This window comes from Triturus cristatus, chromosome 6, assembly GCF_964204655.1.
Source record: "Triturus cristatus chromosome 6, aTriCri1.1, whole genome shotgun sequence".
NCBI classification, from domain to species: Eukaryota; Metazoa; Chordata; class Amphibia; order Caudata; family Salamandridae; genus Triturus; species Triturus cristatus.
The window spans coordinates 1139139785-1139154974 of NC_140589.1; the positions used below are offsets into that span (position 1 = coordinate 1139139785).

The 15190-nt window shown below is 42.1% G+C and overlaps 1 protein-coding gene across 6 annotated transcripts in view; it reads left to right on the plus strand.

Moving 5' to 3' along the window:
• Positions 1-15190, plus strand: part of ENTPD6 (ectonucleoside triphosphate diphosphohydrolase 6) — a 227917-nt gene that overhangs the window by 43090 nt on the left and 169637 nt on the right. For all 6 annotated transcript variants that reach the window (XM_085612057.1, XM_085612054.1, XM_085612058.1 and 3 more), the window contains exon 3: positions 4606-4682. In XM_085612057.1, the coding sequence (XP_085468183.1) occupies positions 4606-4682 (77 nt within the window). The remainder of the gene's footprint in view (positions 1-4605; positions 4683-15190) is intronic.

Genomic DNA, 15190 nt, shown 5'->3' on the forward strand with positions numbered 1-15190 from the left:
GAGCCTTCTTAGAGGCTAAGTCAGTGGAGATGACTCGTGATTTCTCCGTGAAGAAAACTGCAAATTCCTCACTGGAGGGTGGGTTGCCATATGGATCTGAGAGGTTTGGACCGTTAACCGATTGCTGTTTGACCAATTCGAAGAGTTTCCTGGAGCGGTTTGCTGCTTGGTCTAGTTGTAGTCTGAAATAGTCAGTGTGAGAAATCGCAGGACGGACATAGCTGTATAGCACCCTGGGAGGGTTCGTTTCGTAATCGACGCAATCCTCCCGGTATTCCAGGAAAACGGGACTGCCAAAGACTACATTACCCATGCACACCCCCTGTCTCTCAACAGAAGGAGATCCAGGAGCCATCGGAAGTAGGCGGGGTTGACCTCGGAAGTTGTATCCAAGACCCAATGAAAGGTGGCGGTAGCGGAGAGCTAGGGGGGCAGAACAGCGGTAGAGAAGACGGAGAATGGGGAGACGAGCACAGAGAGAAGGCGGACCCGGTACGACGGTAGTGGAAGGCAAAGACAAGAACCAGGACGCTTGGAGGGAAGGCGGCGACGTCGTAGACCCGGAAGAGCAGTGGTGCGAGGAGTGGTGGTGTCCGATGGAGGATGCTGGGGAGCGGCCGCAACTCTGGAGAGTTGCGGCGGAGCCTGTGAGTGCAACCGTCCCCAGGGATCCAGGGGGGCGCGAAGGGAGAGTGGGGAATGCCTGAAAGAGGAAAGGGTGTTAAGTGTAGAAATTCCTCCCTAGCCTCAGACTGAGTTGAACGTGTCTTGACCATAGAGAAGAACGACCTCAGCGCACCCCTAAGCATATCCTGATAGTATCGGTTTCTCTGATGCGAAGAAACCTCCTAAATATCGAACCCGATAGGGTCGCAGTTGTTTTCTGTTGTCCTTTTTGTTTTATTTACGTCCACCTCCCCTCACAACCCTTAAGAAAGAGAACCAGAGAGAGAGCACTTCCGGGTGTGGTGACGGTCATACTAAAAATACCCAAAGGAGTGTAACCAGCTTATAACTGACGGCTCCTTCTCTCTTTCCTCCAATGAGCCTCCGGGAAGACATCGATACGAGCGACGAAGAGGAGTCCGACACCTCGAGTTCAACATCCCCTTTGGGTCCAGCTCAGGGAGCAACGGGAGGAGAACCAAAAGGAACCGTGTTTTCGCGACCTATCATTGCAACTAAAGAAAATAATAATCTTTAATTTGGAAAATATATACAGCCTCCTCGTCTGCATATCAAACCTGCCCTTCCACAGTCAGACTTAGCTCTCTTGATTTGTTTATTGTAGAGGCTCCTGACATCTCTCAGGAGTTTTAGTTGGTCCGAGGAGGGATTGGATCACCAGGAGCATTCAGCTGCTCTAAGGTTGCGACGTTCCGAGTTTAAGTACTCATTTTACCACGGTTTGGATATTTTTGATGCAGCATTTTTAAGCGGGATTGAAGCAATATTATCCACGATGACCGCCATAGTCGAGTTGTAGGTGTCCATGAGAGTTTGCACCTCATCAAAGTCGGCTAGAGAGGAGAAGACAGATTTACATTGGGCAATTAGATTGTCGTGTTTTATTGATCTGAGATCCCTTTTCCATCTTTGATTTAAGAGGTTGAGCCTTCTTCAACACCACCACCCTGTTGATATAAAAGAGGATGTTGTGATGATCCGACCATTCACAAAAGGTTGTGTATTCTAAGGTGATGGTCTGTTCTTTGGAGATGATGAGGTCTAGAGTTTCACCTTTAATGTCGGTTGGTTGGTCACGGTGTTGAAACAAATCTTGATCATTTAGAAATGATTTAAGGCAGGATACCACGGGGTCATTGGAGTTGGACCAGTGCAGGTTGAAGTCCCCAAGGAAGATTTGAGACACAGCAGAGTCGACATTGCTAGAGATGATATACATTAATTGCTCAATGAAAGGGAGATTTTCCCCCGGTGGGTAGTAAAAGGTGTGTAGTTTACAGATCGGTAAGTTCTTGCTTGCAATGCTAAGACAGAGGTATTCACAGGAGGACAGGGGAGAGGATTCCTGTAGCTATAGGCTAGACCCCTACCCAGATTTAGAATTCTGTCAAGCCTAATTATATCATGAGTGGGAGGTAATAGGAGGTCTAGGATAGGAGTGGAGGCTGGATTTAGCCAGGTTTCAGTGAGGATGATAATATCTAAGTCATTGTGTTGGATGAGGTCAAAGATATCTGAGGCGTGTTTTCTGGCTGATCTGCAGTTTAATAGTGCACATTTGAGATGTAGGGGAATTAGGGGGAAAGGGATCTGGTAAGGTTGTCGGAGTTGCTGCATCCCAGATTATGAATGAACTGTATATAAACCATATGTATCAGAATATTTGTAATTATTTTTATAATCTCAGCAGCCATTATATGGAAGATAAGTAACATGAGAAAAACCCAAAGCATTTTATATTGCACGTTTCTACTGGTTGTAACAGTTTAGCCTAATCACTACCTAACACTTAAAATCTATTTGTTACCAGACTCATTGGTATTCTTGGCTGTATAATAAGTCATTTTTTATAGCTGTATAATTAGTCATTTAAAAAAAAACTTTTCATGCCAAGCCAAGTACTTTTCCCCCACATACCCCAGACATCTATTGGGCCTGCATCTCCGCTTAAGTAACCATTCTGTGTCAATGGGTCTCCTTATATCCTTCTCTCCGGGGAGGGGAGGCAGGAGTTGATATGCAGTCATTGGTATCTGCACGGCCAGGAAGAAACAATATCTCAGATAGAGACATGTCTGAAAGGCAGGCAGGCAGACTTGCTTCCTTCTTCCTTCCATATCTGTTCCATGCATGGCCGGATCACTTCCACATACCTTGCCAAACCACAAAATGGAAGATTCCACTCTGCTGTATTTCTGTTGTTTTAGTTATGGTGACTAAAGTCAATCTGTGTGCTAAAATAATATGGCATCTCGCACACTGCTAGTCATAATTAACATTCAATAATATAAGTTCCTTAGGCCCTAATCCTTGCACTTACACACTCTTAAGAATTAGGTTGTCTTAGTTTAACATACAAATAGGCCTTATTTGTATGTAACATATATGTATTATGAGGAAGGCCGTGCCACATACGTCAAAAGAGTGGTAGAAGTAAGAGATGGGTAGAAAAGAGAGATGTCATGACTGTAGTCTCAGGCCTAGTCAAGTAGGGCCAGAGTTGCTGACCTGTTGGGTTCCTGTCAGGTAGTGCTTGACATGATCTCTGCTGAGTTTGCCAGATTAGTTCTGTCTTCGGCCATTCCTTTGAAAGGTCAGTGGAGCTATCTAAAATTGTTCCATTTTTTATTTTAAATATTAGGCTGGTATGTGTTTTCATGTGTGACCTTTGACAGCATTGCTAGATGCAGGATAAGGGGGTTCACGGTCCCCTACAGGAACTTGAAAGGGCTGATTAATTTGGGTCGTGCCTCGGGAACCCATGTTCCTGCCCACCCATACCATCAACCATGCAATGGCTTAGCTAGGCCGTATGCCGCCCGTGGCAGTCCCAGCCTTTGCCGGCCGTAAGAGCGGGGGTTGCTGACCAACGACTCCTGCATGTGCTGCCTCGTGCGGCTGCAGGTAAAAGTGCGGGGGAAGCCACTCCCCTCAAAAAACTCATGCCGCCCGGGAAGGTCAGCTCCAACCCCCCTTGCTACGCCACTTCTGCCATGCCCCCTGCCTCCTGGACCTGGGACACTACTCTCTACTGAGATTGAGTCTGGGCAGATAGAACAGTCTCGGATCCCTGTTGCAGTGCACAGTCTATTAAGGTAATATAGGCTTGGTAAGTTTCAATCACAGGATGCAGGGCCAAACGTGTCTGATTGTCCAAACCATGCAGAATGTTCACAAGAATGGGTGTGTTCATTTGATGTTAAACCAGTATGCCACTGGAAAAAGGGGTAAGTGTGTAGACAAATTGAAATAAGAGTAATAAGAGTATTTAATGGTAACTAAAGAGAGACATGCGAATGATAGGGCAGATGAAAAGGAGAATGGAAGAAAAAGATGGAGTAGTAGAGGCAATAAGATGCAAAGAAGAAAATTGGAGAATGAAAGAAGGACACTCTGAAAAGGAGGGTCAGAAGAAACTAAAAAGAGAACGGGGAGACCAAAATGGGGAAAAATGAACAGGGGAACACATATCAGAGGGGGAAAATGAGTGGTGGGAATATTCTTAATGGCTAAGTCGGAAGACATTGAGAGTGTGAGGGTACTTCTAATTTTACTGTGCTTCGGGTCCATTAGCTCTGAATATTGCTAAAGCTTACATTTAATTCACTTTGGATTGTGCATTATAAAAATCACTTTCTTAAAAGAAAGAGAGGTATGTAGAAGGGGTGTAGGAAAATTAAAGAACAAGAGAAGACAAAGAAGACAGATAGGAGTATAAAATTGGCAGAAAGCATAAAATGCAATTAAGTTAAAGCAAAGTTTTTGTGTTTTGTTTTTTAATCACTTGCCCTTCACCAGAAGGAAATTATAAAATGAAATTAGCCTACTGCCCATGACGTGATCTGAAAATCAAAAAGCCAAGGATCCGTTCATTTATTTGCTGTTGTATTACTTGCTATTTTATTCTTTTTCATACAGACACTCCAAAATTGGTCTATGAAATATTTAGAGCTCTGAAGCCAGGATTATCTGCATATGCCGATGACCCCGACAAGGTAATTACTTGATTATTAAGATCTGTACGTCAGCTTATTTCTTCTTCTCTGACATTACAAGATGCATAATAATTACTCTAACTGACATTATGCCTACCGCCGCAAAGTATGTAGCAAATAGGTCATTTAGATCATTGTTTACCATATAAAGATATATTCACTTAAAAACCAAAGGATTAAGACACTTTATAGTTAGATGATAATGCCAGTTAAAACATAATGGTTTCGACGGGAAAAAAAATTCTGAAATTCACCAGTGATAGATATCTAAAAATAAAAACAAAGCAGAGGCAAAATAGATTGCACAACCCTCATGGGCTCTGGCCCACTATGGGATTTTTTAAAGCGCCAAATTAGATGTCATCCTGTTCAGCAGAAATTATTGCGGTTTTATTTCCAAGGTTTAGCCATGGTCAATGCGTTTTGCCTTCGCATAAGGCTTGATCACGGGATGTTATCACATGGAAAAGTGCATCTTTTATTTCAACTAACACACAGTTACTTCCTGTTTCCTTTTTAGTGCATTGTGGTTAATGTGGTTTAGTTTTTTACAAAAACTTGCATACTACAAGTTTTATTAGTGATGACAATGTGCTCTTTTCTGTGCAGTTTAAAAAATATTCGTTTTATCCTTTATGTGGCAATTTATGCTTTGTGTCCTTTGATATTAGTTGCTCTCTAGTGAGCTTTTCTGTGCAGATTTACAGCATGCTTCATCCATTGTTGATAATGGTTCGTTATTCGCAGCTCATATTTCTTCATTTTATGTCTTTTTTTTCTCAACTCTCCAGTGAGTATTCGATTTGTTGAGAGATGACTGGTACTTCTGTCCATGCATGGTTTCTTAGAGGTGTACATAAAGTTCTTTATTTTGGTTGAGACCCCTCGGATCTAAGGTTCTGAATGAGAGTATATGTTTTGATTCTTTTTGTAGTAGAATTTTCTTGTGACCTCCACCTCTCTCTGATAGTGGGATTTGTTCTAAAGCCCAGTATTTTAAGGATTCCCATTTGCCATCATGATGTGTTTCCATGTGTTTTGCTATGGTGTTTGTGCGATCCGTATGATTTGTGGTTCTGATGTGTCAGAGAATTCTCTTCTTTACTTCGAAAATTGTGCTTCCGATATATCGCAACTTGCAAGGACACTCTACCATGTAAATTACATAGTTACTTTTACATGGGAGATGTTGTTTGATTTTCCATTTGGTGCCCCTTCTTATGTCAATTTCTCGTTTGTGCGTCGCGATTTTGCACACTTTGCAGTGTTTGCATGGCCAGAAGCCTTCTCTTTGTAGCCATGTCGTTACTGACGCTTGTTGGAAATGGCTGGACAATTTTGTCTCCTATGTTTCTTGCCCGTCAATATGCTACATTCGGGTGATCACCAATTATTGCTGTTAGGATTGGATCCAATTGCAGGATTCCCCAATGGTTTTTTGATAATTCTTATCAGACTCTTCTTTTCTGCACTGTAGGTTGTTAGCAGTCTTATTGTTGTAGATTTGTCTGATTTATTTTCTCTGGGTTTATTCATGAGTAGATCCCCTGGTTGTTGATTTGATGCTCTTTGTAGGCTTTTTTCTATTATTTTTCTGGGGTATTTTCGTTTTTGGAATCTGATGCTTGTCTCCTTGCTATGTTTGGTGAATTCCGTGTCAGCTGAGCAGTTCCTCCTCAATCTTAAAAACTCCCCATATGGGATGCTCCATTTTAGTGATTAGTTATGGAAGCTTTCTCTATGTAATATCGCATTTGTTGCTGTTTTTTTGCGATGTAGTGTTGTATGTAGGGAGTTGTTTTCCACATAGATGTTTGTGTCCAGGAATGTCACTTTTTTCTCACTGATTTCAAACGTGAATTTTAATTTTGACACGTTGTTTAGTTTGTTAAAATAGCTTTTAAATTCTTGTTCTGTGCCATCCCAGATGATCAGGAAGTCCTCTATGAAACGGGACCATAGAATGGTCTTCTTCAGGTATTCATTATTCTCTGATGGCCACGCCTATTTTTGTTCGAACCATCCCATAGTTAAATTTTTCATAATTGGGGTAGAACAAAAAGCCCATGGCACATACTTTCATTTGTTTGTACAGTTGTTTATTGAATAAAAAGATGTTATTGTTGAGGCATAGAGAAATAATTTCATTTACCATGGTGTTATGTTGGTGGTTCTGACTGTTTCTTTTCCCTAGAAAATATTTGCATGCCTCTATCCCTATGGAGTGTTCAATATTCGTGTATAACGAAATCACATCCATAGTGATAAGTTTAAAAGTTGGCTGCCATGTTACTCCTTCCAATTTGTGTAAGAGATCTGTGGTGTCTCGCAAGTAAGAGCTAAGGTCTTTTACTAACGGCGCTAAGAAGGGATCAATGTAATTGGAAATTGGTTCGAGTAAGGAATTATTAGCGGAGACGATTGGTCTTCCTATAGGGTGTTCTTTGCTTTTATGAATTTTGGGCAAGCAATAGAATGTTGCTAAAGTTGGATTACTGCAACTCAGGTATTTTTGTTGTTCTTCGTCTATCAATCCTTTCTCAAGCCAATTTTGTAGACACAAGGTTAATTTTTCTTGAGTTTCTTTAGTGGGGTCAGCTTTTAATTTATTGTAACATTCCAAATCTGTCAATTGTCTTTCTGTTTCGGCAACGTAGTCTCTCTTGTCAAGGATAATGATGTTGCTGCCCTTGTCCGTGGGTTTTATTTCAGTTGACGTATCCTTTGCTGTTTTGATAGATTGTCCTTCAAGTTTGTTTTTAATCTTGTAAAGGTCTTCTATTATGGCTTCATGAAAGAGATCTACCTTGTTGCCTGGTGATAAGGTTAGATGGTATTTTGATTTGGTTTTAAGTCCGCTGTCTCTTGCCCCTCCTGATGGTAATGACTCTTTTAGTTCTAACAATGCCTCTGGTTCTTGCGATGTTGTTACAGCCCTATTGTTAATAAAGTTTCCAAACCTTGTACATCTTCAGCTAAGAAGGTACTCCTTGGTGGTATTACTCTTGCTGGTTGTTTTATGGATGTTTTCTCTGCGTAACTTTTTGCTAGTTTAATCTTTCTTGTGTATTTGTACAGGTCAATTCTAGGTTGGGCGATGTCTATGTGAGAAGTAGGACAGAAATGTAAGCCTTTCTTGAGGACTTCATTTTCAGTGTCAGTTAGTTTTTTTTCTGAAAGATTGATTACATTCAGTTCTTGGGTGTTTAATTCTTCTATTTCTGTTTCCTGGGTTGTCTCAGGCGATCTTTGGTCCATGTGTCCAGTCTTGGTTCTTCTCTTACCTCTCTGCCCCCTTCTTGTCTTCCTCTTGTTCTCTTCCCTGGCCTCTGCCACCCCCTCTTTGTGGGTAATTGTTTTTGCTCTGTTGTTCTAATGCCATCCTCATTTCGGTTAAAAAGTTGGTTTTTTTTCTGAGTTCTGGTGCCACCTGTGGGGTACTTTCGTTTTCACTAGCATCTGTGCTGGTGAGTGAGTCATAACTTGAAAATTCTTTGTTAGTTGTTTCTAGTTGGACTTTACCCTTACATGCTTCATACGGTCTTCCAAAGGTAAAGATCCTGCCTTCTTCAAAATCAATTTTATCTCGTTCGAATTTATGTTGTTTTCTTTGTTTTACTCTACATGTTTTTCTAGATTTTTCAGAATATCAGATTTGACTTTTTCCAAGTCTTCTGATAGTTTCATTTTGTCTATTTCTTCTTCTTGATCCTGTAATTCCCTTCGTATTTCTTTCAGGGTTTTTTTCAAGGTGTTTTAGTAGGATTAAGATTAGGCCCATGGATGATTCCAGCAAATGTTCTCCCCATTCTTGTAATAACTCTCCACTTGTGTCTTGGTGGCTTGGCATTAACATTAGGCAGAGGACTCTTGGAATTCTTTTCACTTCCACATATTTTTGCAATGTTATCAACTCCCACCATTTGTTGATTTCCTTTTTTGAAAGTCTCTCCCAGTATCTTAGTTTATCTTTGGTGTTACTTATTGTTGTTATTTGCCCTCTTGCCACTCGTTGTGGAGCTGCAGTTACAAATAGATCGGACATTTCCGCATTTCGTTTTGCCTCTCGTTTTCCCATGGCAAACTTATAATCACTTTTGGTTTTTAAATGAAACCGCTTTGTGTACAAGTCCCCTTCCCCTTGATGTATTGATACTAACTTTAAAAAACCAGTGGCAACCAGCAGTATGATGGAGATATATATATTTATATAACTTGAAATAACCAAAGGTTAAAGTAACGTTATAGGTGGGTGATTAGGTCAGTGATAACATGAACATTTTTAACTAAAGAAAAAACACTGATATTCACCTGCAATGAGTGTGTTAGTTCGTTTTATACGTTACATACTGATGGGTAACTACCATATTACTTTTCAACCTAATTTTGTACAGCCTGTGTCAAGCTCATCGATATGTGTTTACAAAATGCATGTGCCCCTAATGCACCATAGGTTTGTAGAGGTATTGTACACATTATAAATCTTTGCATTGAATAGTAACCCTCTGTGGAGGTGACAGTTGATGACTTGCGTTCATTGTGTTCCACATAAGATTTTGGGTACTGCAGAAAAAGTTTCCAGCAGAGCAAAGATTCTGCTTACAACATACCAAGCATTGTAAGCAGCCTTAGGTTATTAGACAGAATCTGTGTGCACCTGGTACTAACCTGTGTACATGTGCTTTTTTTGTTTTAGAAGATGGTCTGTCTGTAAAGATTTCACCACAGTATGAAGGCTGCAGATAGTTTTACCTTTAGCACCTTCAGACCTTGGTTATTTTAAGCGAATAGTCTCTCTTTGACATGACTTCCCCAAGCTTGTCATGGCTTGGGGAGGGGCCAGCGTGGTCACCCTCCCCTTCATTATTGAAACTGGCTCCGGGGAATGGAGTCCCCGGGTCATCTGGAGGCTCTGGGAGGGGGGCCTCCCAGAATTGGATACAACCCCAGGGGTGGGTTCTCTAGGGCTTATAATGAGTTAATGTGGCCGAGTGGCATTTTGTTTTGTTTGATCCTGCAAGAGCTCACCGGAATTGCTGCTTTTTTGGTCAAATTTTTGTTTTCGGGTGGTCGGGGGGAGGGGCAATCTGGGTGGCAGGGTGAGGGGGTGTCCCTATGGGTCTCCCCATGGGGCTTAGGGGGTCAGGGTATTCCTGCCTTGCCCCCTTATATTACATTGAATTTTTTCTGCACGACATGGTACTTAGTTCCCGTGTCCTCCAATGGCTACCAGCTACATTTTTCTGATGTTGCTGGTCACCAGTCGGAGCACTAGCTGCCACTGGAGTCTGACTCCCATAGGAGTGAAATGGCTCAAGGGAAATAAAGTTCCATGGGCCAATCAGAATGCTCCATTTTTAAATTGACGCTCCCTTGACTCTCGTGAACCCAACCGTCCTGATATACAATTATTTTAGAATTTTAACTTCTCAAACACTGCTGAACAGATTTCCTTCAAATCGCCAAAAGCACAATCTGCGGACCAAAATCTAGCTTCCTGACAAATTTGGAGTAGTTCCATTCAGCAGTTTTTCCTGTAGCCCTTCCTTAAGAATTCTATGGAAAATGCATGGCGACTTTTGTCTCAGCCCCTGCTTGACAGACTCACCCTGAAACTTCCATGTACAAACTAGTTAAATAGTAGCACATTTTTGGAAAGTTTCGTTTAGATTCGTCAAGCTGGGCCAAAGTTATTAGCAACACAAAAAACTTTTGCTCTGCTGACCTAACTATAACTACCCAGTGGTGACCATCGCTGGGTAATATATATTAGTGTGTGTGTATATATTCACATACATATGGGCCTTGTTCCTTGGAAGACGCTTTACAATCTTTTATGTTTTTTTTTAACCTTTTATCTTTGCATGGTATACAAGTAAAAATTGCAGCCAGGTCGACTGCTCAGCCAGACTTCTTGACACCTGAGTTCTAGACTGGAAATTGTATATGTCACACCCTTCAGAGATGCTGTTAGGTGTAGGCTTTTTGGTGTCTCATGACCTTTACCTCCATGTCAGTGTTTTGCAGTATTCAGGAATGCGTAAGCACCATGTGTCTATCTGGATTGCACCGAGAGTAAAGCAACCAAAAAATATGTTTTCTTACTTGTTAATTGCAGGAAAATAATATAATCTACAGAGACCCAGAAATGCATTCCACCATGGTGGGCTTATGCATGTCTTAGCTACACTATTGCTCTGTCTGTAGGCTTTGTAGAGAATATAACATAGAAAAGGCTGAAATTGATGCAAAGTGCTGTCAAAAGGCCAGTGACTGGTTTGAAGACTAGAGGCCCCTCTCCTTTGAAGAATGCATTGATTCCAGTTATGGAAAATATATGATTCAAAACGAACTCCTTTATGCCTAAGTCTATCGTAGGATAGTGCCACAACCTGCGTATCAGCCTTTTTCTCTTTGTTGCACACCTATACAGATATGTAGGTAAGTGAAATTGTTCAATCCACCCTGCCCCCAGACTCTGACACTCTCCAACTCTATAGCTGATCCCTTGACACTCATCTCCTTCATAAAGACCATCACTGGAGACAGTGGTGAAATTTTGGCAAAGAAAGCAAATAAAAATTCTGCAGATCAACACATCTTCAAATTAGCCATGAAGACATTACCACCAGCATATACGGAACACAGCTCTTGCAGATCGCATCAACGCCAGCACTAACAGCAGCAAGGAAATGTGCACGATAATCAAACTTTTCACAACACCTCCAACAACATCCCCTCCTAACAAGGCCTTTGCAACAAGCCCTCTGAATTAACAAAATCAACTCCTTATACAGCAATTTCCACCCTCAACCAGGCTCTGCCGCTGTCGTAACTTAACTTCCCATCACAGCCAGTAACCAAACCCTGACTTTGTGGCCTGTCGTCACCTCCACAGAAATCGTTGCTACCATAAAGACCATCCACTCGGGGGGCTCCATCTAAACCTTAACCCCACCACCCCTTTACCAAAGGACTCCAACTGATGAGCAAAGCACCTATACCTCCATCGATTCAGTCACTTTCCTGGACACATGGAAACATGCCACCGTCATGCCTTTGCTCAAGAAACCATCTGCTGACTCAGTCATGCTTTCCAACTACAGACCATCTCCCTCCTGCCATATCTGACCAATATCTTATGGAAAAGACCACCTCAGCAACTACCTGCTCTTTAATGCCACGCATTCCGGATTCAGGCCTAACCACAGTACAGAAACAGCACTCCTCCCCGCCACGGTTGTCATCTGCATGATCCCTGACAGAGGAGACATGATAGCCCTCATTCTCGTCGACCTCTCTGCAGCACTTGACATGGTCTCACACTCCATCCTCATCAGGCACCTGCACGACATTGCCCCTTCTTGACGCATAGAACACAAGCTGTCAGTTTGGCACCTTACTCCTTGGAAATCTTCAAATTAATATGTGCGCTTCCTCAAGGTTCATCGCTCAAACCCTCCCTCTGGCTAACGTCATCAACATACTCTTCTATGTAGACAACCCTCAACTCACACTCTTTCTTTCAGACAAGACCCCCAACACAAGAAACAAGTTCACCGCCTACATGACTGAAGTTGTTCATTGAATGAGAGCAAACTTTCTCAAGCTCCATGCCGACAAGACAGAAGTCGTGATATTCGGCAAGAACACCTCACCATGGGTCTCCAATGGTTGCCAGTAGAACTTGTCCTACACCCAGCACCCACGCCAGGAGCCTCGGAGTAATCATCAACAGAAAACTGGACATGACCGCATAAGTCAACTCTGTCACTGCATCATGCTTCCACACCCTAAAGATTCTGAGCAAGATCATCAAATGGCTCCCAAGCAACACTAGAAAAACTGTCACTCCCACCATAGCCCCCAGCAAGATGGACTAGGGGAACAACCTTTATGCTGGGATCACCAAGTACCTCAAGGGAAGACAACATACCATCCAAAACTCAGCAGCTAGACTCTCTGTCCTCCTCCACCTAGAACTCACATCCTACCACACCACGAAAAAATACACTGGTTCTAGATGCACAGATGTGCTTAATTCAAACTCCTCATATACACATGTACGGCACTACACAACTCGGGCTTCACCTACCTGAACAGACACATCTCCTTCAATCAATCACTGAGACACATCTGCTCTGCAGGAGCTCTACTTGCACAGATCCCATGCATACACAGAACCAGATATTACAGCTCTCCTAAAGCATGGAATGACTTTCCAGTCCACTTCAGAGCGTCCTCCTCTTTTCTAAAATTCCACATGAAGCTGAAGACCTGGCTTTTCAATTAAACAACCTACCCGGGCTAGGCATGGCTGGGGTTAGGCACACGTACCTGCTCCGGGCCAGGAAACCCTCACGGGTGATAGTGTGCTTTACAAATACACATAACCTAGCATGTCATTAGTAAGCACTTTTGGCCAGCAAACCTAGTGCATGAAGAAAATTTGATTACCATACCACTGTGTGGCTAGTACTGGGTTCTTTATAAGTAGAAGGCATAACTCCCTTGGAGGCTATACAATTGTAAATTTGTACAATTGTACAAGAAGCATGGTCTAACAAGTATAGAACATGATTAGTGAGAAAATGTTTGCAGTGGATGCAGAATGCATATATAAACTTTTTTAGTTTCAGACATTTGTAAAGCACTTGCATATCCACCGAATACTTGAGGATTTTGTTGCCATCGATATATTCAGACATATATCAGTTGTTTGAGGGAATCTACTTTTTTGCATGATTCTCATATTTTATTCAACTGGATTTGCTGTTATTTATTTTAATTCTGAGCCAAGGTAGATCAATGATGGACCTTCTCATGTGTTTGCCTTGTCACTTATATTAGGAGAAACATTGGCTAATCTCATACTAGAGTGAAAATGCACTTATGGCGCACTCGTAGATTAAATGGCTAATGTAGGCTGCTATGCAGACTTGTATCATCCATGAATTGACTTTAAAAGACTGGTTTGTGCCTGTCCTGAAGGCCCCTCTGGATGTGGCCAATTGCAGATAGCCTACAGCAAAGATATCACTTGTAAACAGACCCCCAGGACAGATCTGGAGAGAGACACCAGCTAATCTCTGCCATCTTGCAAAGGCCCAGGAATGTTACCACCTGAAAAATATTAAACCATAACCAGGGAAACTGCTTAAAACATAGGAGTTGGGACAAGCTCCAGACCACACGCTCACTTGTTTTTTCTCACTGTATAGAAAGGATACTAGAAATGTTGAGGGAGAACAGGACCCGATTGGATATTGTCAGGTCACAAGCGGATGTGGTGTAGGACACTACTTGGAATACAGTAGTAAGAGAGTAAAACTGCTGGTTGATTGGTGTGACAGATGGCTATCTGCCCACCCACAGAGACCTAAATGGTATTCTTAAAGTTGTTAGAAAAGCCAGTCTTCTGTCTCCTCTGGTACTGGAAAAACAACGGAAGAGCTCTCTGATGTCCTTGGATGATTCCCTTGAAAGCCTGAGAATCTAGCAATTGCCAGGGAAGTAAGAGTTTTTCTCTGGAAGCACCTGGTGACCAGCTGTGACTAGACGCAGCTGTGTGGAGCTCTGCTGGAAGTGAGTGGTTTGCGGTTGACTCCCTCTCAATGTGCATTGGTTTCCTAGTAGATCTCAATTGGAAATCTCAGGTGTTTAGCCATCACTTGGAAAGGAGCTTATTGAACACCTGGAAACATGGGGACCAGGCTTCTATTTTTAACTATAAAGCAGAGTGACTAAACACTGCCCCTCCTTGCAATCTGCAGCTGTGAACTCGCCAACAGAACCCTCTGAAAACACAATCTGTGGAGGGTACCAGCCTACATGAAATCACCGACCATGCCCTGCTCTACTCACCTGTGGGAAAGTGGAAGCAGCTGGTTGAGCTGGTAACTATACTTCACTTCTAGAAAGAAAAGATCTCTCTTTTGGTTACATTTGGGAATGCATTGAGAACTCAATTGACCTTCTTACTTTCATCAAATATCTGTTACATTTGCTACATTTAATTCCAAAATTGGTAACTTCTGATTGACTTTTCCAACTCTCGTCTTTTAGGGCTTATGGTTTTTTTTACCATAAAATCCTTCTTCATTTTGCTGAATTGGTGTGTGAATTGTGGAAGACTATGTGGGTCAAGCAGAGTGGTTTAAGAGGGATCCTTTATTTTTATGTACAGTTGGTTCAAGTGCTCTCTCACCTGCAAGACTCAATGGGATTTCCTAAGACCATCCACCAATCTCACAGCCATATGCTGAAGCTTTGAGATGGATTATGAATGCCAAAATAGAGGGCGTTTTAGTATTCTAAGTGGGCCTTCATGTAGGATCCCACCACCTTCCCATACATCTCAATGAGGATGAAAGGTTTAATTTTTCTTAACATTTTTAAATGAGCAAACACTGTAAAACAGTCCTTGCGAATTAGAAGTAGAAAAACAGAAGATGTCGGATTTCCTCAGAGCAGATGCCAGTGTCGCCTCTTAGGATTAGGATCTTGGT